This window comes from Aulonocara sp. 'chitande type north' Nkhata Bay, linkage group LG12, assembly GCF_057382095.1.
Source record: "Aulonocara sp. 'chitande type north' Nkhata Bay isolate Kocher_YH1m ecotype deep benthic linkage group LG12, A_spYH_male_GT1.1, whole genome shotgun sequence".
Taxonomy (NCBI): Eukaryota; Metazoa; Chordata; class Actinopteri; order Cichliformes; family Cichlidae; genus Aulonocara; species Aulonocara sp. 'chitande type north' Nkhata Bay.
Genome location: NC_141355.1, coordinates 14,860,191 through 14,885,302, shown reverse-complemented (window position 1 = coordinate 14,885,302; position 25,112 = coordinate 14,860,191). Strand labels below are relative to the sequence as shown.

At 41.1% G+C, this 25,112-nt stretch overlaps 1 protein-coding gene and 1 long non-coding RNA gene across 2 annotated transcripts; both read right to left on the bottom strand.

The window, feature by feature from the left end:
• Nucleotides 1-42: 42 nt before the first annotated feature.
• On the bottom strand, nt 43-2,047 carry aplnra (apelin receptor a). Its single transcript, XM_086313721.1, has one exon. The coding sequence runs from the start codon at nt 1,908-1,910 to the stop codon at nt 825-827; it is 1,086 nt and encodes a 361-aa protein (XP_086169847.1). The 5' UTR covers nt 1,911-2,047; the 3' UTR covers nt 43-824.
• Nucleotides 2,048-3,567: 1,520 nt separating this feature from the next.
• On the bottom strand, nt 3,568-6,112 carry LOC147317081 (uncharacterized). The gene is made up of 3 exons (XR_015124299.1): nt 6,054-6,112; nt 3,783-3,832; nt 3,568-3,677 (listed from the first exon to the last, which is right to left on the bottom strand). It is a non-coding gene; the product is annotated as an uncharacterized LOC147317081 (long non-coding RNA).
• Nucleotides 6,113-25,112: the final 19,000 nt, after the last annotated feature.

The following is a 25,112-nucleotide window of genomic DNA, read 5'->3' as shown; positions in this document are numbered from 1 at the left end:
ACACACACACAGACAAGCACACAATGAATTTAAGACATCTGGTTCATAGCACACATCTTTAATACAGTAGTTAGTTACAGCGATGTCAAAAAATAAAACATATACATCAATTTGGACCATTTATAAGGCTCCTTTGTCCCTTTAGTGCGTGACTGCACTGCAAAACCCCTCCATAGCGCCCCACCCGCTCCTGTCCCTCAGCAACATTTGTCAACTGCCATCTGCCTGTCTGCCCCATCTCCTCCCCACAAACTATGTAATTAAGCTGCAACACCTTTGCTCCTTTTACACCTCCCTCCCTCCCTTCCGTAACCCAGACTTCTACCTTCTTTGAAGCTTTGAAGAGACACTGCTTTGTTTGATTTCCCTGCTCATGTACAACAAGTGCTTCTACAATAAATCAGCAATATATCCGAACGAAGATGGTATGAAAATAGGGTGTAGCTTTAGGTTTCATCCAGTGTAAAGAGCAATTCATATTTCTGCCTTTTTTCATGATACAAATGAAAAAACCTCTGCAAATACAAATTTAAACAGAAAAAATAAAGACTTTTTTTTTCTCTGAGAATTTGAGGAACAATGCAGCTAAAGGAGCTCAGCCAGCTGGCTCCAGCTTCCCAAGTTCACACAGCATACAGAGTATTGGCCTCTCTCACTGTACATTGGGAGGAACACATAATGAATATCATGACTGTAGGCAGTGACAATTCAAAGTTCATCATCTCATCTTACCAGCTTTGAACAATGGACACATAAAGTCTGTATTTTTACAAGTGTTCCAGCAGTTGGAGCTGTCCTGCAGCAGCCCTGTTTCACTTTGCTCTCTACACCTTGGTGGCCAGAGACTGAACCTCTGACTTCTGAGTCTGGGCGCTGAGAGTGGACGACATGGAGCTCATCTGGCCGTGCATAGCTTTCTTCAGGTTGAGCAGGCACAGACACTGGGAGCGAAAACGCAGGTCAAAGAAGGCATACAGGAACGGGTTGAGGCAGCTATTGACATAGGCCAAGCAAGTTGCATAGGGGTGAGCCAGCAGCAGGAAACGCAGGAAGCCGCAGGAGCTCGGAGCAAGGTTCAGGTAGGAGAGGGCGTCCATGCTCTTGAGCACGTGGAAGGGAGTCCAGCAGATGGCAAACACCACCACCAGTGTGGTGATGATTTTCAACAGTCGTTTCTTCTTCTGGTCCTCCTTGCGCAGGTTGTTGAAGTGGCGTGTGACAGTGCAGCCGATGAAGCAGTAGAAGATGGTCATGGCCAAGAAAGGTAGGAGGAAACCCAAGGCAGAGGAGGACAGGCTGAGTCCTGCAATCCACAGGTACTCATGCCTCTGGTTCATGGTCACCAGGCTGAAGTCCATGGCACATGTGGTCCGGTTGCTGTTTAGGTCATTCACAGTGGTGCGGAACAGCAGCGTGGGCACAGCCAGGAGGCCAGACAGGAACCAAATAGCACCCAGCGATGCCAGCATGGTGCCCCGCGAACGGAGCCTGCTGCTGGACAGAGAGTGCACGATGGCCAGGTAGCGGTCAAAGCTCAGGCAGGTGAGGCAGAAAACACTGGCGTACATGTTTACCAGAACAACATAGCTGCTGATCTTGCACAGAGCCACGCCAAAGGGCCAGTGGTAGCCCAGGGCTGTGTACACAGCCCAGAGAGGTAGAGTTATAACAAAGGTGAGGTCAGCAAGTGCCAGGTTTCCTATATAGACATCTGCAGCCCGACGTTTAGATTTGGACCTCCAGACAGTGAAGATGACCACGCCGTTACCTGACAGACCCAGGATGAAGATCAGCATGTAGAGGACCGGGATGAGGGAGTAAGAAGGCTCCCACTCTGAGAAGTCACATGCAGTCTCATTGTCATCATAGTACTCGTAGCTGTCACCATATTCCGGAGTGGGGGGCTCCATGCTGCAGGGATTGTTGTTAAGAAAAAAAATCCTTAATTTAAAGGGTAAAAAAAAGTTAAGAGTCCTGTAAAGTTCCAAACGGTGAATTGAAATTCAGTGAATCATAGGAGCTGGGGTTTCTGAGCAGATCCTGTGAGAGTGAGTGACTCTTGGCTCTGTCTGCCTTTTTAAACTCGCCCCTCCACACCCCTGGTTCCCTCCCAGGACGACCCCCTCTCCCCCCCCCCCAGTAAAACATCTTTCAGCTCTCCCCCTCCTCCTCCTGTCTCTCACCTCTTCAGGCGCAGCCCTTCCCTCTGCCTGGAGGACAAGAAGCCTGCATTCCCTTGCAGATGACAGGCCAAAACACTTACTACTAGTAAATTCAATAAAAAATATCAGGAAAAAGACATCAAATCAATAAAACATTCAGAATTTGTCCATGTGGGAACACCACCATTACTTCTGGTCAAAATAAAGGTGTTTTTCATGTCATTTTTAAAAACTAAAGAGTCTAACATTTACTTTATTATTATTATTACTATTATTATTCTTAATAATAATAATGATCATGTCAAACCTAAAATTAAGTCCTAGTAGTGGTGTGAACAGATTGCACAAACATTGCTTGCTTTACTTTCCTTTTTCTTTAGTGCATGTTTTCACAAGCATTTTATCTCCTATAATTTTTGCAGTGACTTTGTGGTGAGATGGTGACTCTGATTATGTGCAGAACAGGTCTGGACATATCAGATGATTACTTTACATCACAATCACTTCCGTTAAATTGTTGTTAAACCTTCAGATGCATCTCATTTAATCTTTACTGTAACTCTAATACAAGTCTCGGGTCTGACGATTGATTTCCATGATAAAAGGCCAAGCAAACACACCAGTTTGAAACAAAAACAACAGGAAACTTCACATTGACACCACCTTGGCTTCCTTTCACTACTAACTGCAGCAAATGCTCATATAATGTCCCGTAGTATAGAGTATTGTAGCAGTTATCAAATTGCTTTAAAAGAGCTTTTATGTGTTCCATTAGAAATGTTACAAAATTCAGATAATCTTTTTAGTCATCTTACAGAATATGTTGCTGGTGAAACGGCTTTCAGACTCCAGGTCCAATCCAAGGAATTACTATCAGTGGGGAAAAAAAGAGCTTGACATGCCAGAGCAGTGCTGAACATTATTTACAGCACATTTAGTTTAGGTAATCTGTTAAAAAAACAGGGCTCCTATTGGTGATAACAAGATGTTGTTACATTAATCCTCAGAATGGATTATTAACTATAAATGCACAGACTAAAAAATGCCTTTGATGAAAGGAAAGGCTCACAGCTTATCAGCCTGCACTGAGTGACTGGTGATTGTACTGTACATAGAGCAGTGGTCTGAGGGATAGCCAGAACACGGCAGATGCTTCATCCTTAATTCAGCAACAAGGAGACACTGTCAAGAGCCAGTTTTTTTGTATGCAAACATACATGCTGGATGTCGAGTGAAAAAACACGGAAGTCCACTGAAACAATTTTGCTATTATGTGTGACAAAGTTTTATTTTCCTTTTTTAAGCAAACGACAGTTTCCTCCTGGAACTGCTATAAAAAGGATGCCCTTACTGGATCCTGAACCACAAAAAAACACAGAAAAAGTACCCTAAACCAAACTTCTCTCTCTCTCTCTCACACACACACACACACACACACACACACCAGGTGTGTCCCGCCTCTACTTCATTCCCCGGGGAGAGGATTGGCGCCTGCTGCTTCCAGGGTCAGTATCCCTTAAATAAATAAATTAGCAAATTTAAAAAATAAAAGGCGAGTAGATAAGAAACAGATGGCCAGATTAGACCAGCATATAAGATGTCTTCAAAAGACCTCCTTACTTGTTCATCATAGCCTTTATAGGTGCCAAGATAAAGTCCCGGTGCTGTTCCTGAGGTGGGAGGATGATTATCAGCAGTGAGTGAAGATTTACTGACATCGCTTTTCCAAATAAAACATATGTGAATTATGTTGTTTTTTAAGTAGAGGTTATTGCATGCTTTTGTGTCATATGTTCTTTCCATAACATATTGCAAGCACTAGCTTGACAGGGAAAGCTTGCTGGGTTTCTGTCTATATGCCTGGACCACACATGTGACTCTGCCACAGCTGTGGCTGCTTTTGATCTGCTGCTGAAATGACCCTGCTGCTGTGACACGACTGCCTTGCTCTCACTCTGACTGTCATTTTGTTGGTGCGGGGACAAAATGGAGCGACTCAGCGGGAAGCGGATACTATCATGGGTTTTTGTAACAACTAAATAGAGGGAGGTTTGTGATATTTAACTTAACAGAGTTAACTGGGGTCACCGACAGGAGGGTTTGGGGACATTCGCAGTGGATACGTCAGCTCCAGTCTGGAGGAGATAAGTGACTGAAGGTGGAGGCTAATCTATGACCTGAGGTTTGTTTGAAGTGTAAAAAATGTTGACAGCACATCGGCTAACATAGCAGACCCTAGGCCTCGCAAATCATGCTGAGGGGACCTGGAGCCCAAGGGAGCCGGGGACCTGTGGGGTCACAGCGTAGTCACTTTAGAGACACGACTGGTCTTTAAGTGCATGCTGTCTCTGATGCAAAGACTTTGAATGAAATAAGGATAAAAATCATTTATACTTTTCTATCTAGTGAAATCTTAAAAACGCACTATGAGCCACATCTGCAGAGCTTTCACATCAGCTCGCTAAGAGTCGACTCTGCTGTGTCAGATGACGTCGCACTCCAGTGCCATGGAGCCAGAGCTACACCCTCAGATGTGTGAGGGCACTGCTCCTGCTGAGGGGTTTGTATCTCATCATACTGCAGGCTATACGAGGATAGCTCGCCATGTGACTCCAGTGTAACAATTTGCCATGAATGTTTAATTTTCCACAATGCAAAAAATCTGAACCTAAATGCGGGGATTGGAATACGTAAAACATTCACATTGCACGAAATGGGAAATTCTGTCAAAACCTTCCAGGCGGTTTTGTGCCGTGCTGTGATTAAACCGTCAAGCTGGAGGTCACACGCAGCTATATTTTAATCTTGACCTCAACGCTGAACTGAATGGAGACCTCCACCCAATCATAAGAATTGCTTGCTTGATAACAAGGCCCCATTGTTTCATTTTTGTTGCTCTCAGCACTTTTCTGTTAATGAGAAATACACCTGCTGACTGTTTTATTAAAATTTTGTTACACTTCCTGGAACAGGAAGATGCAAATTTGTGTTTGATCAGTGCAAGAAAATGCCTTGTTAACAGATTTAGTGTTATTTTTTGTGCTTCTATGCTTGTTTTTTTAAACCTATATCGTCCAAAAACACATTTTTGATTAAATAAAAACACAATGGGTTCTCATGAAATGTACTGCTAAGTATCCGAGTACGTCAAGACTTACAGATGTCTGTGAGTGAGGAGAGTAATCCAGGGGCCAGAATTTAATGAGGAAGTCCTTGATTGTTGATACGTGACCCTTCTGTTTTTATTTTAAACTACCGCCATTCAAGACTGCAACATTACAGTCGCAGTAAAAACAACGCACACCCTCCTTCGATTCCAAGGTTTTACACATCAGGATATATTACAAAAGTATGTGTTTTTTAGCCGGTCTTTAAGTTAAGTAAAAATCAACAAGCACAATACTGAACCACATCGTGATTATCACACAAAAATGAAGCCCAAATGTAGAAGCAGTGTGTGAGAAACTGAGTGCACCCTTTGCGCTTCCATAGAAAGTCAGAGGCTAAGTATTAGCCAGGTGAAAAAGACATCAGCCATTTTTGCTGCCCATCAGCTTTGGAGGAATCGTAAGGAATCATCTCCACACAAGTCCAGGTTTAACTGACAGCAAATGATATGGTTGTTTAGCCTTTGTACCGTTTCCATCAGCTAATTCTGAAAATTACTACTAATTTACTCTAATTTTAAAACAAGTAAGTATATTCAGCATAAAGAGTGGACATATACAATGATTCGGTCATGAAGTCCAATCCTGCACGGTTTCCACTCATTAATATTAGGCTTTGTTGTTTTTTGTGGGTTTTTTTTTTATGTTTTGTTGTGTAAAGCAGCAGTGTTGAATGTATAAACCCAAAAAGATATTACTAAAAAATTACTCAAATATGAATCACCTTATATTTTAACATCAAGATGACTGAAGGCGAAGTCCTCCCTACAGGCAACAGAAAGGAGAGACTGTTTGTCTTAGGCTGTGTTTAATGTCCATTACAAACTGAGATGAACAGCTGGGCCACATATGAACAGCTTCGGGTAAACATGGTTTTATTTTGTGGGCATGTTATCAGTATTTTTTTTCAGTGAATTTTGATATCAGCTAGAAACCGCGAAGTCAAATTACAGGCAGCTTGTGAATGTCGGCCTCTGATAAAGTGTTTACTCTTACCGATAACAAGGGGATGTTGACGCACATGTCAGCTTTTACGTTAGTGCACATGCATGTGTGGAGAGAGACATACAGCTTCATGTAGGTATTTAATAATCATGTCAGACCTGCCCAGGTGAAGTTTTCAATGCTTCTCATATAAACAGTTTCAGTGCTTCATCTCTGGCAGCCTGCTTCAGCTTAACACCCCTCTGTCCTGCACTGTCAGAGCAGCAGAGCTAATGTTTGAACAGCAACACGAACTATTAATTTACATCCATATAGAACAACGTCTTTAGTCGGGGTAGATTAATTCATGTGCACGGATTATTTATGAAAATTAAAACATCATAGCTACCGAACACTTGCTTCCTCCAGTAGCTAATGACTCTTTCTCTTAGCTAGCTAAGGATGTTAACTTGAGGATTACATTTAACACACTGAGAAAAAAAATGTGATAATACCTCAGGAATGTCAGTTAGTTACTGCAGAACACCTTGTGTTGTAGTTTTAAAGACACAAATTGACAAGGTTGGTTTTTTTTTTAACTGCCTTAAGGAATTTTAAATCCACACAGATTTTCACATGTTTATCTTCTGTGTTAAGCACGTTGAGTTTATATAAAATAAAAGGTGTTTTATAAATGAAATTGGCACAGGGGTCATTTTGGAAGGTAAATAGAGTATTTCTTTTCAGTGTGCCTACTCTAGGTGTAATTCCTGGACACAGATACATGACTTTCTCCAGGACTGCAGCTCTCAATCACATTTAACAGTCAAGTTAGTAATTAACATTAAACTGATCCAAATGAACCTTTGATCCCAAATCAGTAGACCTCCTTAAAGTGGCAGAAAAGATCTTTGGGAAAAATGAATCTGAGGCAAACTGTTTTTGGTTTAGTTTTTAACCTCAGTCCCACCCACTACCACAGAATTTATGATCTATACTGCGGCCAGACATCAGGGGGCCAACGGAGACATTTTGGCTTCACTTTTGGGGAGCTGTTAGGTCGTCCATGGATTTTTTACAGTCACCGTTCCTGATGTGTGAGGCCTTAGAACTGTCAGATGATGTCCTTTGTTGTTTTACCGTGATTGTCAACTGATCCTATTTGGTATTACATATAAATCCATCCAGATTAACTTATTTCAGCATTTAGTGGCAGTGCGCTGAGTGTGTGCAGTATGGACACCAAAAGAAAGTTTTCCTTGGGGGGGTGAAATGGCCCATCCAAGGAAAACTGGCTTATCTGTAGCAAGAGTCGTGCTGTTTGTGTCTGGGAGTCATTTGAGTTTGACATCCATATCAAAACCCAAACATTTGCATGCTGATGATTGTCTTTGCCACAAGAAGCAAAATCCTGACTGTTTATTTATCATTTGTCTACCTTCCTTATTCTAGGCTGCCAAGAAATAAGCACACACAGTTGTGCTTCCCTCACTTCAGAGGACATTACAGGGTTGGTAGGTAGGTCTTCCTGATACTACTGTAAACAGACTTCTGACAGTTATTTATATGATTAAATATTGTTAAATATGAGGCAACAACACTGAATGACCCACACAGAAGCAGATGTCAGTGGTGCCCTATGCTCTTCCATCCTTGTTGTCTCTGGACCTCCAGTAGCATGGTCAGGAACAGGGGGGTCACAAGGTGTTTCCCTTCTCTCCTTTTCAGGACCCCGGACCACCCTCTTACCCATCCTCTGGCTCCCCACCACATTGTGTGTGTTTGTGTGTCAGTGGACAAAACAGCAAGCACCACAGGATGTGCTATAATAGGACAGTTTGTCTCTCCAGCTGAGATGCTTCTCTCCAACTTTTGTTTTATTGTTGCTCAAGACAGTCCACTTAATTGGTATACACTGTGATGGTTATTAGAAATGTATATATACACACAAATAAGTGACATACCTTTCCTGATATTTTTTTGTAAAGTAGGATCTGAAAACTATGTCAGAGCAGCAGCTTTATGATGAAATGTGAACCTATGTCAAACAGGAGACATCTAAGACAAGTGATGTTTGGATAAATTGTGCAGGTGACAATTAGGATTTATGTGTCACCTGCATTCACAGGGAAAATCGGGATGTCGTGCAGAAATGTGGAACACAATAGCAGGGGTGGAAATAGAGAAGCGGGAGATGAGTCTAATGATAGAGAGGATGCAATGGAAGAAATGAAGGGACAAAGGACAAGGCTGAAAAGAGGATAGACAATTTTCTCTTTGCAGCTGACTTAATGACAGGGATTAGGAGCCAGGGTAACTGCTGGGATCTCAGGGCTCTGCTAGACTCCAGCCTGGCCCTCCCATCATCCCAGGGGATCTGCAGGAATCTGACTCCATTTGGCCGAAAATCTCCTGACAAAACAACAAGCCTGTGGCTCAATTAGGAGGAAATTAGCCTGCTTCACCCCCTCTGGCACAATTGATTCACTGCTTCTTCCCTGCCTTGGGTAATGTTAGTGTTAATATGATATGCAACACGAAACAGTTCAGACAAATTTGTTATTGCCTTATAGTTTGTTTGCAATCAGGTACTGTGCTTAATTTTACAATGGGAGAAGTATTCTTAAGTCAAAAGAAATGTCTGGCTCAACGCCTTGTCAGGTCCAAATATCATTACTGCCTGTTTTCTTTAAAATTGGAGAACCGAAACCCAAATCCTGTGCCTATTACGAAAAGCTGAAACCTAAACAGTGTCCCATGTGAAAACCAGGTGCTTTGCAGACTTTCCACCCAAAGCCCCACAAAGTCTGTGTGGAACTTCTGTCTGTTATTTGATAATTTCCTTCAGGACTGGAATGAAAGACCTGTAACAGACCTGACTGGCAGTGAGAAACCCCAGTGTTATCCTGACAAAAATAATTACTGAGTAAAATGCTTCAGTTCTCAATTTTTTACACACTAATTACTCTTTTGCAGTTTATTGGCCTGAAAATGTGGTCTTAGCAGCAGGGCATAAAGAGAGGTTTATGCTGAAAGTCTAACCAAAAACTGGAAATCTTCCAGGGAAATGGTAAAAGACTCTTTAAATCAAAAAACATAAAAAAAACAAGCAAACCAAAAAAATCCAAAATAGGTAGCAAGCTTTTCCCACCCAGCAGTAACACACTGTTCTCTGAAGATTTAATCTAAAATAAGCCGCAAGATTTCATCACAGAACAAGACCCATGTTCCTATTTTCTTAATATTAGAGAAAAATGTCACAATGTCAGGAAAACTATTTTTTAAAAAGCTCTTTCAAATAGCAATTTTAATTGCTATGTAGAAGGTTCAATGGTCATCCTAGGTAAGACAAACAAAGTGTAAGGGCAACCGCACTTAATTCAAACACAAAGATGTATGCCCCAAATGCTGACTGGCCAATATTCCATGTAACTTTGTTACATGAGTACAAAGTAAAATGTTGAATTTAATGATATCTGCTCAAATAAAATCGACCTGGTTGGTATACATTCAGTTTCTACCAACCAAGTTTCCTTAAAAATTAAGTATTTGAATAAATAACCCTTTGATTTGATATATTTCAGTTGTATTTTACTCATAATTATTGCTTTGTTATAACTGCTTAACTTTCCTATCAAACCCCACGAACAGATTTCAGCACTCCCGCCACTGTTAAAACCTCAGAGTATCTATGAGCGGCGACAGTGCGGCGGAGGCACTGCTCTTTTCACCATCTGTCAGCTGTTTGACTGACAGCAACAAACTGTAAATCAGTCACCTCCGAGATTGAGTCCTGGCCCCCCTCTCTGTTCAGAGCAAACAAACCATAGGGTGCGTATTCAAACTACCAGTGCACCATCCTTTTACACACATCATGTGGTGCAGGTGAGTCAAAAATGAGAGTGTGTAACTGTTACAGAGAATTTCATAACTGGAACTTTTTGCGCTACAAACCTGCCATAGTTTACCATTGCTAGTGTAGGGATATATGCAGATATCAAAGTGATGGGCTAAAAGAAGCCAGATTAGAGCATCAAAGTGAAGTTGCTTCAAAGCTGCCGAGCACATCAGTGCAAATTACATTAGAAAAGCCAGCTACTGTTGTTTTGTGCTGAAACATGTATGTGCATTTGTCCTTGACCACATCCCTTCCCTACTTGACACAGAGTTATTGTCAGGACAAACCTGTTCTGAGGTTGTTTGCACTCGCAGCTTGTGCTGCCGCCACAAGCCACGGTTCCTCTTAAAAATCCGACAACTGCTTTAAGCAGCCAAACAATAAAAACGACCTTTAAACTCTGTCCACAACTTTGATGTGCAATCACAAGGTTAGAGGAGGGGGCAGAGCGGGAGTAAAAACATCCTTCGACTTGCCTTAATTGTTTCAGCATCTGTTCCGCTGTTGCTATCACGCGGGCTGAAAACACAACTGAAAACACACATTCAAAGTTTCCACTCAGTCCATTTCCTTTAATCAAGCTGACCTCGCAGTGACTGATTGCCACACCAAACCTTGGCCTTGTCTTGGCTGTCTCTTCATCTCTGCTGACTTTACAATTTATGTTGAAGTCTGTAAGGGGTCCACTTAATAGCACTATTCTTTTCTCTTAAACAAACAGCGGATAATGATATTATCTCATTACCACTAATGATTATTATGATGCAATGTGACTGGAGGAAGAAGGAGAACATGTGTCTGAAGTAGGAATAGGACATCAGGGACAACTGTGTTTGAATAAGTGTTATAGGCCAGAGTGCATAAATAAAATAATGAAATGAGACCAACTGGCTGTGGAACGTGGCCTAGCCATTATACATGTACTTCAGGTTTCTAAAAGAGGAAGTGGGACACTGTTTAAACACAAAAGGTCCAGATGTGAGGCCCTGTGAAACACATCTCACTGTTTGCGCAGTGCTGAATGCTGACAAATTGGTCTTTAATGGTCCCAGAACAGGTCTAAAGTCAATGCCAAAGCCATGTGTCACTCTTCTGAGCCCTGTGTGTGTGTGAAGGCCAACTGGTTTCAAGAAGAAGCTGAGACTCAAAGAAAATATTTGGACAAAGCCGTGCACTATTTCAGCTTCCAAAATGGGTTGATCCACATTCTTTGCACTCAGCACATGTTGGTGCACTTCATCTCACTCGAGGATTGAGGGCTTTGAAAAACACAGCTGAGGGGTTTATAAAGACTTTATGTATCAATAATGACTAGAGACAGACCTGGCCTTGGGCATGAGTAGTAGCTGCTTGGGGCTCGCACACCAGCAGGAGGCCCTCAAGAGCACTTCAAATAGTAATCGTACAAGAAAATGCACAATATATCGATAAATGTGTTAATTGACTGACAATGTAATAGAAGCTACTTTTGGCTTCTCCCTTATTCGCAAGATATCACCACACCAGCTAGCGCTGCATATTTGATTTGGTACATTTTAATACCCGTTGCCTATTTACTTCCCCAAGGAATCTGTGTTCACGTCTTTTCCTATTCCTGGTGAACTTTGCTTTACCTTTCTTTCCTTTCCCAATCAGCTTGCCAACCAATCAACACTTGACACATGCTATGGTTGCATAGGTTGAAAACCCTTCTCCATAGGCTCTCTGTAGGCCAGGGGTGTCCAACTTCAGGCCTCAAGCGGAGGTGTCCTGCAGGTTTTGGGTATCACCAATGTTCCCTCTAAGCTGTGCGCGTGCGCAATTGCGCACTGCTGGCACGGTCTCTGCGCACAGAAAATCTGTGTTGCGCACAAAAACAAAAATCCAACCTGAATTGAAATTAAAATTAAAACTTTAACAATTCTGTTTTGCAGTGTTAGTCAGTAAGTGACTGGCTGCTCCCGTATGGGATTACAACGATGCCACCTTATCCCATAGTCCAGCCAATGATGCGATTCACATTCGTATATACGCAGCAAATCAACGTGGTTAACAGGCGTCCTTATGTGCCGACACCGGTGTTTTAGCTAGCAAAGCGGCGTGGCTGATGTGGAATGAAGCCACGTTAATGACAACGTGTACAACCATTGGAGATGTGAGGAGGACAGACGGAACAACTGACGGAAAAAGTCATAACCAGAGTTATGATAAAAATATATGCAATGTTTGGTTTTCTTCCTGAATACTATCTTTGTTTATATTTACTGCAGGAAGAAACGGTAAAAACTGCGTTTTATAAGGAAAACGCTCGAAAGCACTCTCCGCCTGTGAGCAAAAAACAAAAACAAAAAACCCACCCTTTCCTATTGGTGGAAAAATGTACCATGTTGACCAATCAAAAAATGATATGGCAACATCGCACTTAGTTGTTTAGGAATGGGGGGAAGTTTTAGGAGTGACGGCGGTGTTTTGAGATGTGAGAGATTTGCAACGTTTAGCGCAAATCTTGTGTAGTTAGTGTGTAGTGTGGTCAGTAGTTTTGTTGTGTGTGTCAGAGCAATGAGGCAACTACTGAATGTTACAGGTGTTACAGGAGTGATACATCTCCTGTTGTCAGGCCTGCAGGTATCAGACTGTTGTTCTCCTTTATCTCATAGTGCACATAAATTATTTTTTGGAGTGGCACAAATAATTTGTGTGGCATCAAATTTGATGCAGAACAGCTGATTGTTCTGTAAATAGTTTGAAATGTTTATTTTAAAAAAACGCCTTGGCTGTATTTTTAGGTAAACAGCTGCAAAAAACGTTGTTGTTTGCATAACTCAGTTACTTTTTTGAAGAAGTAACTATATGATTAATTGCCCAATATTGGTCATTATATTCTGTATTTTGCAGACAGAGAGTTACAGACTCTCTCCCAGACCACAGACTCATACTCATAATACAAGTCAGAGCTTTATATAAAAAAAAGGGGAAAAAAAAGAAAGTTGTGTTTTCAAAATTGGAGTTCAAGTTATTTTTACTTCCAATAGTGTTAACATACTACACAGGACATGACCAAGATTTTTTTAATTTTCATTGTAAGTGGGCTAAAAAAGTTAATTAAAACTAGTCGAACATAAATTTAAATGCTGTAATTTGATTATTTTAATAAACTATGTAACTTGGATGGATTCGATGCTGGCATGACCACAGCGCACACGTCTGCTGTTGCTCACAGTGGTCCAAGGGACCGCTCAGGGAGTTTGTGTGTTCGCTCAGACACGTGAAAAATTTGAGGGAACAAAGAAATTCTGCTTAGGGCTACGTAAACTCTTGGGGCAGCTGTGATTAGAGAAGACCCTTTTTGACTTCCAAACAAAGGTCATAGAGACATTTATAGATTCAACTGCCTATTAAAAGTTCATAATTTGGATCAGCATTCATAACAGTGGCCCAATCCTTTGAGCTAACAGGATGTTATGTGGCAGTATCTCTTTCAAAGCAGGATCTTGGGTATCATAGTGGCCACAATGCCAACATATGTGCTGGCTGGCAAAAAGGCCTGTGCTCGTATCAAGCTTTCATTCAGCTATGATTAATCTGAAACTAAACGCTGCAGACTACACTCCCACCATAACACAGATCTTTTCTAAAAGGCTTTAATAGTCACTCTCCCAGCAGGTGTATGCCAATGGATGAGTTACACCAAAAATCAGCTACTGTAGAGTTACTATGATGGGGAAAACTATCCATGTACTTCAAAACAGTTTATTTTTTGCACCAGTCTGTAAAACGACTTTAATTACTGTAATGTTTTTCATTTTTATATTAACCTCCTAAGACCCAAACTCTTTCATTGCATGCATTTTTAATTTCTGTTTGCTATTTGGGACGATTGGGACCCGATGAATGTAAAAACAAAGAATTACTTGCAAAATTTTGTATTTTGGTCTAGACAACCCAAAATGTGATGCCCACATATGTGGACGCCAGGTCCTAGGAGGTAAAGGTTGCTGCTTGGCTAACACTGTGTCACAGTGCCCTGTTTAAAAGTCTAAATTTAAGGAATCATTTTAACTATAGTTTGGGCCAGTAGATAATTTTTAAACATTTTTTTCATTTAACAACTTATTCTTTTTTGTAGTTACAACATTGAATTCTTTGGGCTGCAAAATACTGTCTTACTATAATCACATTACAGTTGTTTTCTAATGCAGTAGTGTACTAAATTCAGTCATGATTAACATTTACCAAGCAAACAATTATGTCGTTACTTGTAAGTTCTTTGGTTATCTGCAAGATTGGCAGCTAGAAAAAAAGCCCTGTGTAATCTGCTGACCTCAGTTCATGTGCAGACAACAACTACAATGCAATGTACAACTTGAGGACTGGACATTTGGATACTATCTTTATTTTTACTGCACAAAAGGAAAACAATGTGGCGACAGAGTCTAAACTACACTCGACCCAGAAACGACTATCTACTGCTGCTGATGTTTGCATGGACTCTATGCAAACATCTGCAAAAACAGCATGATAACACAATGCCAGCTGAGGAAGAGCCAGTGCTACAGCAATGCAGCCTAGGCTTGATTTTCAACAGGTAAAAGTGTAAATAAGCAGTAATGTGACAAGTATGTAACGGAGTAATTAGGTAATAAAATGGCAAAATAAATTACTTTTTTAAAGTACCAACTCCAAGACCATGTGATTATATAACTATGACTATTACCAAGTGAATGACTGCCATAGTTTACTCTTTTTTTCACTTGCCTTTGAGTGTGAACATATGGTGGGATGATACACTGAAAAAGTTGCTTTGGTTCATATACTGTGGCCACTGGTCATATGTACATGGGTGTGAATATGTTGAATATCCTCAAAGCTTGCTTGCAACATGAAAACATTTTTTTAACAGGTTAGCCTATTAACATTTTCTTATTAGCACTAACATGGCTGAGATTAATAGGAATGCCATTAGTTTTGCAGATATTAGGACATGAAACAAAGTACTGGATGTCATATTTTGATGTCACGATGTTAACAGATGAAAGGTCATTAGGAATCAATGCTGAGACAATTCACTATAAAACGATAGAGGACCAAGTCGGGGGATCACCAGAGTCACTGCAATTTATCCTTTGATGTTCATGACTGCATGTGGATGTAACAAGAATCCGTCAAATAATCCAGATTAAAGTGTACAAATAGTGTACAGTGCTATTCCTACACAATTCCACAATTTAGGCTGCTACACTCTATTGTTAACCAGTCTCTTCCTTCTGTTGCTGTGAAGGAGTGGAAAGTTTGTGACAATGCCATCCTTCACCTAGTAAGCCTCTGACGACAATGCTGTATTTACACTTTTACTCTTTGATGTCTAAATATCTACATCGGCACCATGATTTGAGAGTGTTTACACTGTACTACACAAAGAGGAGGTGCGGGGAACACTAAAACAGGAAAAACAGTCAACATCACCCATGGTAGTGGACTGACACTCGATGCATGCGATGGATGAGGATGGTTTGGCCTGGGCGTAGGGTTCACCGGCTCAGCCCTTCCTGCCTTTGTTGGTCTTTGTTTAGGGTGGTGTAACCAGGGGTGCTCTTGTGCCTGACCCTTGCTCTACACGTCTGTCCTGAAAGATCAGCGTCTACTTTGCATTTCAATGTCAGCAAATGTTTAATGCATTTACTTGCAAATTGAGCAGAAAGGAACATACCTGCTTTCATGAATATCATGGAAAATGGATGTTTTTCTTAACAGCAGGTAAACGACGGTACCACCCCGAGGGCCTTTAGGACAACGGTTGGGAGGGCAAGTCTAAACCTGCTCACTTACGTTCCATTCACGTAGGTAAGGTTAGTCCTGTGAAGACCTCAGGCTTTACAAAACAGGATTAAAACGTGTTGAGCGATACACACACATATCTGATAAACAGCAACAACAAATTACCTAATTACAACACTCAGTTATGATGAACTAACAAAGTTTAGTGCTTTGTGATCACACTAAAGCTGCATAAATTAAAGGGCTGGAGGTCTCTCTTCCTCACATCTGCGCAAGTGTGACTCCATGGGTCCTTGCAGAGGGCAGGAAGCTGCTTGACAGCAAGCTCAAGGTCAGAGAGTTTGAGAAGAGTAAGGAGAAAGGGGGACAGGAGGACACTCTTTTCAGGGATAATCTCTGAAACTAAAACGCACTGAGGCAAGCTTTAACGTGCCCAAAAAGCAAATAGCTCTTAGCATTCCAATAAGGCAGACACATCACTCTTTTCATAGGCAGAGCAAATGGCGACTCATCACCATGCTCATCCTGATATGCGGGGGGGGGGATTTTCGAAGGTTTGAACTGCAGGAGAGAAGCATCACCTGTCAGAGGTAAAAAAGCCTTTTGGTCATGACACAAAGTGCATGGCACATTCTCACAGGACAGATGCTTCCAAAAGACACACAAGACAAGGCTCTTTAAGCAGCACTGAGCAATACATGCTAGCTAAGGTAATAATTTTGCAACATTAGCAAGCAAATTTCAACAGGAAACTTGTGGTAATTAAGATAAGATCGTGATCATCTTGCGGATCCTTATCTTGGTCTGACTTCCTCCTTGCATAATGCACAAGAAGCTTCCAAACAAACAAAACGTGGCATTACTGTTCCAGTCTAATTCTTGATAACAAAGCAAACATGTCCAAGTCCCAAAGTATCAAGCTCTCGCTTTAAGAAGGGTAGGAATTTTACACATAATGCAATGGGAAATCGGCAAGTCGTGCATTCCCAAAATAGGTCTTTGGTAATTGTTTTCAAGGCAATCAAGCTCTGGACTACTGTATTGTTCAAAGAGGTCATTTGGCAGCAGGCCTATAAATCATATTCTGGTTAGTGAAAAGTAGACAGTCTGCTGATTTTCTTCGCAGAAAATGAGGGAGAATCCAATTGTTTTTCACCTCCTTCCCCCTCTCCCTCTGTGGCTATCAATGGGTCTCTGGAGGAGTACTTGTTTCCGTAAACGTGATGGGGAGATGTTTCCTGTGGCAGGTCTGTCCGCTGCTGATTAGACCACATCCATCAACCAGACCTCCGTAGAGGGGAGAATTAGGGCACTGGTCAAATCTGTGCCCCAGGCTGGACCAGCATGAAACAAAGTCACAACTGATCCACACCCTGCTCCTCTACCTGGACAATATGAATGGTTAACCACTCACTTCCCTCGTATTTTAAGTAAGATGATTCACTGATTCAAATTTGGATGTCAGTGTCAGCAAACACAATAAACAATATGGGAACGTGAGCCAAGATTTCTTATTTAGGTATAATTTGACACATGTTCAAGTGATTCTTCATCATTCTGTCAGGTATTTTGGACCAAATTAAATTTGCAATATCTGCTGAAAATCACATACATATGCATCACCTGATCATCACATGTCGCATCTTACCGGCAATGGTTTATTGCCATGAAGATGAAAAAAGTTAGACACAGGCTGCCATGCATGCCCCTTGCTGTGTCAAGATATTTGTCTCCCCAAGTCATCATAACTTTCTTCGGCCTCCAGTGTAAAGAGTAAACAGGAGGTAGTGAAATATCCTTTTTGGGCAAGCAGAGGAAACCAAACAGAGTCTGGAGACTGAACTCTTCTGTGGTCAACTGGCCAACAGGGACGCAGTGTTGTTACGTCTGAGAAACTGTGTTACGCCTAAAGTCTATTGTGTTGTATATTGTTTATGGATAGATGTCAAAAACAGCATGGCCCCGCATGGGACTCAAAGTTTCCCCTTGCGATGGCACTCTTAGGCGCCATTAATAAAAACGAGAAAACCCAGTGGTAATCTGTTCATGACATCAAAGCAAAAGCAAAATATTTTTTTCATTAAAGGGAACACAAAGGATGCAAATGTCTCAGATGGGGAGGTTATCCTCAGGACAGGGGAAAAAAATCTCAGAGGTGATAAATTATGCTTGCATGCCCAAAAAGGACCTGTGCTTTTTTATGTTTGGTCTTTAAATCAGCAGATACTGATGTTTATTAATACAAACAGATATGTAGATTTCTCAGAGTAAAGGCAAGTGAAAACGCCTTTTTACAATGCAAACTCCGAACTGACCACATTGCAAAGAATTTAGTAATATTTATGCCAGATTTTGACTTTAGAAACTGAGGCCTTTCAGGACCCCTACCAGGTACTCATTTGTATGAATGTAACATTCCTCAGAGACCGGAAAGTGATAGAGCACCACTGACTGTACTAACATCAACCTGTCACTCTACTGAACCTGAGGCTGAGACTTAGACAATGGCCAGGTCAACAGGTCTACACTGCAATCACTACAGGCTATAGGTTTTATTACTCAGGTTTGACCCCTCACCTTTAAAAGACTGCCTAAATGAGAGCAATAAAAAGGTAGAAGCAACCACAAAACATCAGTCGGTGGACCAATCACAGGAAGACTTTCAATTTTATCATGAGAAAACAGAGCAAGAATTTGCAGTTATATGTGCAGTTCTGCAACGATGTACTTAAAGCTGCTGACAGATAGCAGCTTTCATGTTTGTTCTAGTATGATAACATTTGTTAATTCAAACCCAAATTCCAGCGTAGGCTCAAGAGAATGTGAAATCAAAAGGCAAAAAAAAACATCGCTGTGAGTGCAAGTAAAGGGAAAATCCATGGTGCCTTATTTCTTAAGAAATCAACATTTCCCTTAAGACATTTCAGTAAATACACTGAATACCAACCTTAACCTCAACCTAGAAAAAAAAGCGAAATGATCAAAATGATAAGAAAGCACAGCTCCTTCAGCCTGCATTTTAAAGTGCCTTCAGGCAAAATACCGAAGCCCTAACATTGCCCCAGATGCATCAGCAGCATCTGCGTGAATATGTGTGAATGCCTTGTAGGTGGTTGTGAAAGTCTGTTGGTGGTTATTCAGGAGAAGTCTTAAAGTTTTGAGGAGTTATCATTTGTAACCACTTCTAGGCCAATTCATCTGGTTGATAATACTATTCAAAGGATATGTGAATACCAGCTTTGATCAGCTGGTATTCTGAAATAGAAAGAAAATCTCTTATGACACTGCTCTTGACATCAGTAACGTTAGTTCTTTAAAATTCTGTTCAAATCAGTTTTATTTATACAGCATCAAATCACAACAACAGCCGCCTCAAGGCACTGTATACTGTAAGATAAAGAACCTAAAAAATTAGAGAGAAAACCCCAACAATAAGATAACCTCCTATGAGCAAGTTGTGATTTTAAGAAAGAAAAAAACCCCTTTAACAGGAAGAAACCTTTGATAGCACTGGCTCAGGGAGGGGCAGCCATCTGACAGAGATTAATAATAACTGATGATTGATGATGATTAAATGCAAAATGATGTATAAACACACAGAGAGTGAAAAGAGATGAATGAAGTAGACACACTCAGTACATCATGGGAATCACCTAGCAGCCCAGGGCTATTACAGTGTTACTAAGCGAGGGTTCAGGGTCGCCTGATCCAGCCCTAAGTATAAGCTTTATCAAAAAAGCTTAATCTTAAAAGTAGAGAGGATATCTTTCTCCCAAGTCATGGCTAAAAGCTGATTAAAAACAAGCAAATTATGAGTCAAAACAGTGAATCAGCACACTGGATGAACTTGGCTTTTTGGGTTTGGAGTTGTTAAGCAGCTGAGAAATGATAACGGCTTCCAAACACATCTTGCTGCTCTGGCATAGGAAAAGGGGACAGAGGAACTCAGACCTTCACAGCTGCTCAGCTAAAAGGGGAAATGAGAGACACACTTAGAAAGATTTATAGTCTTCATAACAAATTTCACAGGAAGGATTACAGCATTATATTGTAAGTGTGGATATAGTAGAGGAGAAGCAGCCAGCACTTGGCCCGGCCGGGCACCGTTCTGTTAATAGCTTGGCCACTACTGTGGCTATTGTTCAGGAGACACTACACCGATCAGACTCCTCTCTGAGTCAGAAGCAAGTCTCAAAGGCAGACACTGAAACTTCCTTCTGCCATCCAGCTGCTGCCTGTCATTACTGGGAGCCTCTGAAGTTACAGCCAGCTGCTTCTGCAGATCAGCCCATATATTCTCACTATAGCCATCTATACAGCATTCAATTGCACACAAATGTAAAAAGAAAAAAAACATTTCTATGATGGACATTTTTTAAAATTGCTAAACAAGCTGCCCGGAGGGAGCTCAGCTCACAAAAACAACATGATCAAAAATCTGATACTGTCATAAAATACTGCACAGATGTATCCTCATGATGCACACTAACTCTGTTTGTACATTTGGCCTCCCTCTGCATAACTACGGAGGTTTTCCACATGGTTCTCATTCCACTTCACTATCTATCTGACCAGTATAGTGCATGGACAGACACACCAAATTCCACAGTTAACAAGCACCATGAGGGAGGCTCACTGACTTCTCACACAGGAACATCTTATCACACTAAATACGACCAGCCCTCAGCTATGTCATTTAATCAGAAAATGACATGCTCTGTTTTGCATGTAGCAACTTTTCAGCAATTCAATGTGCTAAGAGTAAGTGCAGTTAAATGGCTCAAAAACTATCCAGATTCTAGTTAAAAGGCTCGACTGTTACAGTCCAACAACAATGCAGAGACTGCATTGAGTCTTATTGTGCTTCTTCTCTTTTGTTGCTCAGGCGTGGGCTGTCAGATAATATATATTCTTACTGTCATACATTTTGTGAGAGCGGCACAGGCTCAGTAGAAACTGAGGATAGCCAGTGGCGTGACCTGACGCTGGCCCCTGCCCTACGCCCAATCGGAGTGAAGCTCAGTTGAAGGAGTCTTATGCTGACATGACAGCTCCTGCTGGGAGGGAAAGAGATGGGGCCCAGCTCACTTCTAATCCCCACCAGACAAGACTTTGCCAGGCTGGTACCCTGCCTGCAGTGCTGTAGATTCCAACTGTGCACAAGCCCCATGCTTGACCAGAGCTAGCATTGTGCTGTTGAACCTCATAAAGAGGATATATTGTGGTTAATGATGTACTATATAATTGGAGAAAAATGTCTGTGTTATCAAGAAAATATCTGCTCACACTTTGGATGTGAGTTGGTAATTCAGTCACATGCGAAAGAGCAACATGCAGTGACATGCTTCAGATAGCACGCCATTTACATAAAACTTGGAAAGTTGCCTATAGGGCACAATGCCCAAAGCAAATACTGCAGATTTCGGAAGATTTGTTTTAGCAATTATCCTGGCATGCATACGAACACGACATAAAGACTATGGTCAGTCAGTGGTGAACAACTTAACTCCTCGGGCTCTGGTTCTTCAAACACACCCTCTTCCTGTTTTCATAAGAAAAAAACAGCAGTGGAGAAGAGGAGAGAAACAGCAGGGTGAAGGTGAGACTGAAGTATCATTACTCAACAGTCAGAAGGAGGCCAAAAATCTGTGTAGCTCATTGTGCCTGTCTTAATTGGAGTTGAAATGCAATCCATCAATCCATTTATTTGGTCATTGTTAAATAAAAATGTGAAGCATATTGTCTTTGGCTTAAGCTCAACAAAAACAGGATTTACTGCCTTTTACATATAGATCTTTTTTAAGATTGTGTAGTATTTTATCTTGCCAACAAAGTATGAACACATCACTGTAGATAATGGCTTATTATAGGTAACATTATGACTTCTTTAATACAGTTAGGAATGAGGACGTTAATCAATAATGACCTTTGTAGCAGGACCTATCTTACATGAAGAAAATAGTGGAGTCAAAAGACATTCAAGAGGCCACACAGTAATTTTAACTTTGTAGAGATTGTACTGCTCTCCTTTAATTTATGAATGAAGCTATAAATTCGATTAATTAAAAACAGCCAGGCCAGAGTAAATAAATTCTGGATCTGCTGAATATGGTTATCAGGGCTGACTGATCTTAGATATTGTTCTCTCAACATGAGTAGTGAGTAACAGAAATAAGAAAGGAATCATCCATCCACCCATCCATCCACCCACCCAGCTGGAGTGTATCCCAGCTGTCACTGGGAGAAGGGCAGGGTATACCCTTGACAGGTCGCTAGTCTATTGCACTGTTTACATGATGCAAAATTATCTCAAGGATAAGAGGAAGCTGGGGAAGGATGTCTAAGTCACTCAAATGTGCGTGCATGATAGGACATAAAATCTGAGTAATGGTCCCAACACACACCAACCAATGTTTAATTATGTTTGGATGTTCTGAGCACATATTTTCCCACATAAAGGCAAAAAAAACCCCACCTCCACTATTAACCAGTGGCTTTTATCTATAGGCACATAGGGACCCTAGAGAGCACATCAATAGCGAGTGATTTCCAAAGCAGGGAAAACACTGGGAGATAATTGTGTCAACATGAAAAGCAATGCAGCTTGAAATACATTGACGTAGTTAGTATATCGACGTTAGCTGTGTGGTTTTCAATTACCCACAGTGTGTGGAGTCAAAGGAGGAACCCATCAAAATGTTTTTCACGTTATGCTGTGCCTGTGTTACGAGTCTTTCAGGAAAAACCGACCTCTTTGATGAAGATTATTAGCCCAACTCTTAAAAATCAGAAGATCAGTCATGGTGTGAACCATAAGAGCCATATAATCTTTTCCTGGACCTTGAGACATATCACTACTGTTTTCTCAGTTGTGTGTCCTTGCATTTTTGTTTTTACTGTGGGGAAATCCTGTCCACAGGAGGCTCCTATAGTGTATAACTGTAAACAGAAGCTTGGAGTACAGAACGGCATTCAGCAGTATGAACACAGCCCAGGCTGGTCAAGCTGCTTCTGTCATCAAACAAAGCGGATTCCCTGCTAATATGACTTCCTTAGAGTCCCCTGGATCCTATGCAGTCACTCATAATTACACTTTCAGCAGTTCATCGAACGGCTAACTCTGAAACCAAGTCAACAGATGCAGGCTTCATATCTGCTTCAAAGCAGAAATAAACATGTTAACAGCCATAAAAAGTTTTTTTGTGTTTTGCTTATTTCCACTCTCCCAGCTGTATTTGCACTATAAGCTGTCTGATTTAATTTTTCAGTTAGTCAATTTCATTCTAAGCCTGTCTCTTGCCAAAATTAGCATCACATATAATTTTACATTGAAATATGGATCCAAATGTCACCTTGCTAACTAACCAAGTTGGTTTGCCAGTGCTAGCATTAGGATGTAACTCCTGAGCTGTCATCCAAGTGTGGTCATATCTTTGTTTTAATATACAGTTAATGAATGCATGTGGAGACTGCGGAAACACAGTGCAATTATTCAGGTTACTGCAGAAGATAATAATGCATGATATAAGGTTTTGCACTTTTATCATCTGGATTCTCTTAGTTTCATAAATGCTTGGATTTGCTTGGCTAAAATAGTGAGAGCGAGTGCATATTTCCTTTTCTCCCTCCCCACTATCTGCAGTTGACACTTTCACCTCTGCTAAGAGTTGAGGAGGGCCTCCTCATCTGACCATAGCAGCCTCGTGACATCAGAGTGATACGTAAAGCATGCAGGCCAGATAGCAGAGAAGAGTGGTAGAACCCCAGCTGGAGCATTTCCACTTCACCATCTGGGACGAGGGCTTCTTACAAAGTAGCAACACACACATGGAGCAGCCACCATGGATCCATCCAACCAACACTGGGTTATTCATGCTTGAATGAGCTACTGTATTTTGCACATTCTTGCCCATATATGAATGGAAGTTACAAGAGGCATCTGATGAGAGTTTGCTCAACAGTTCAGAGTTCATGTTTGTGTAACTCTAAGTGGGATTTACAGGAGACTTAACTGTGGCCAATTCTACAAATCCCTCCAAGTATCAGATAGCACACAGCTAAATATAAATGCTTTATTCTCTCAGCTCACTCATATTTGCAAGTGAGCTTGTAAGTCTCTGAAAATAGATGAACCAGTGAGTGATGGAGGCTGGTACCCTTGTCTATTGACTGTTTACTAACCCACACTAACTAACAAGCATTGGATTTCTTTCCAAACTGATGTGCATAAGGTTGTAGTAAGATAGAGGATCTTCTCCAACACAGCAACACCTAGGGCTGTGCGATATGACCAAAATCTCATATCCCGATATAAGACATTTATCGTCCTGACAACGATATAAATCATAAAAATGTAACATTTTCTGCAAATTCTGTGAATCTCGGGCAACTCACATTGCATGAAGTGTTTCCAGCTGAGCGTCCTTTACCTGGAGTTGAGTGTTTTAACCGATGCATGAAACTATACATTTTTAGACATAAGTTGTAACGGCCACCATTTTCTTTCAAAGTTTGAGTCTAAGGTTTATTTTTTAGCACCTAACGGCTCTTTTTTGCTTCTCATCCATAAACACTGCATACTCTTTCCCGTGTTTCAGTTTATTTTGAAAAGTCTCAACAGGATCTTGAGCTTTATTGTGAAAGGTTTACGTGGAAAACAAACAAGCGGACAGCGGAGCCACGCAATGGTTTTACCGTCATTGCTGCTAACGACAACACGTAAAAACAGGTGCTTGTCCATCCGTAGTGTGGTTATATTAAACATAAGAGAAAGAGAGAACTTTAATAAATTAATATAGCCACTACAGTGACCATCAAAACGATGAAAAAATATTGCTGTAAACAGTTTTTGCGACACCACGAAACAAACGATAGCGTAATAGGAAACGATAGACGTTTTTATATCGTTATCCAATATATATCGTTATATCGAACAGCTCTAGCAACACCTCACTTAAAAAAGCCCTGCTTGTCTCTGAACCATTAATGCCATTAAATTTGGATAATAATAAGATAAGATAAGATAGAACTTTATTAATCCCTCGGGTGGGTTCCTCTGGGAAATTCGACTTCCAAAAAGCACAGCAACGACCGAAGTTACAGTTACAATGGCCACTTGTGCATCATGTAATCTTAAAGGAGCTTTCCCATTATACATCTTTCATGAAGCATATCTGTGACTGTTGTGGCAAAACCTCTCTAAGATAC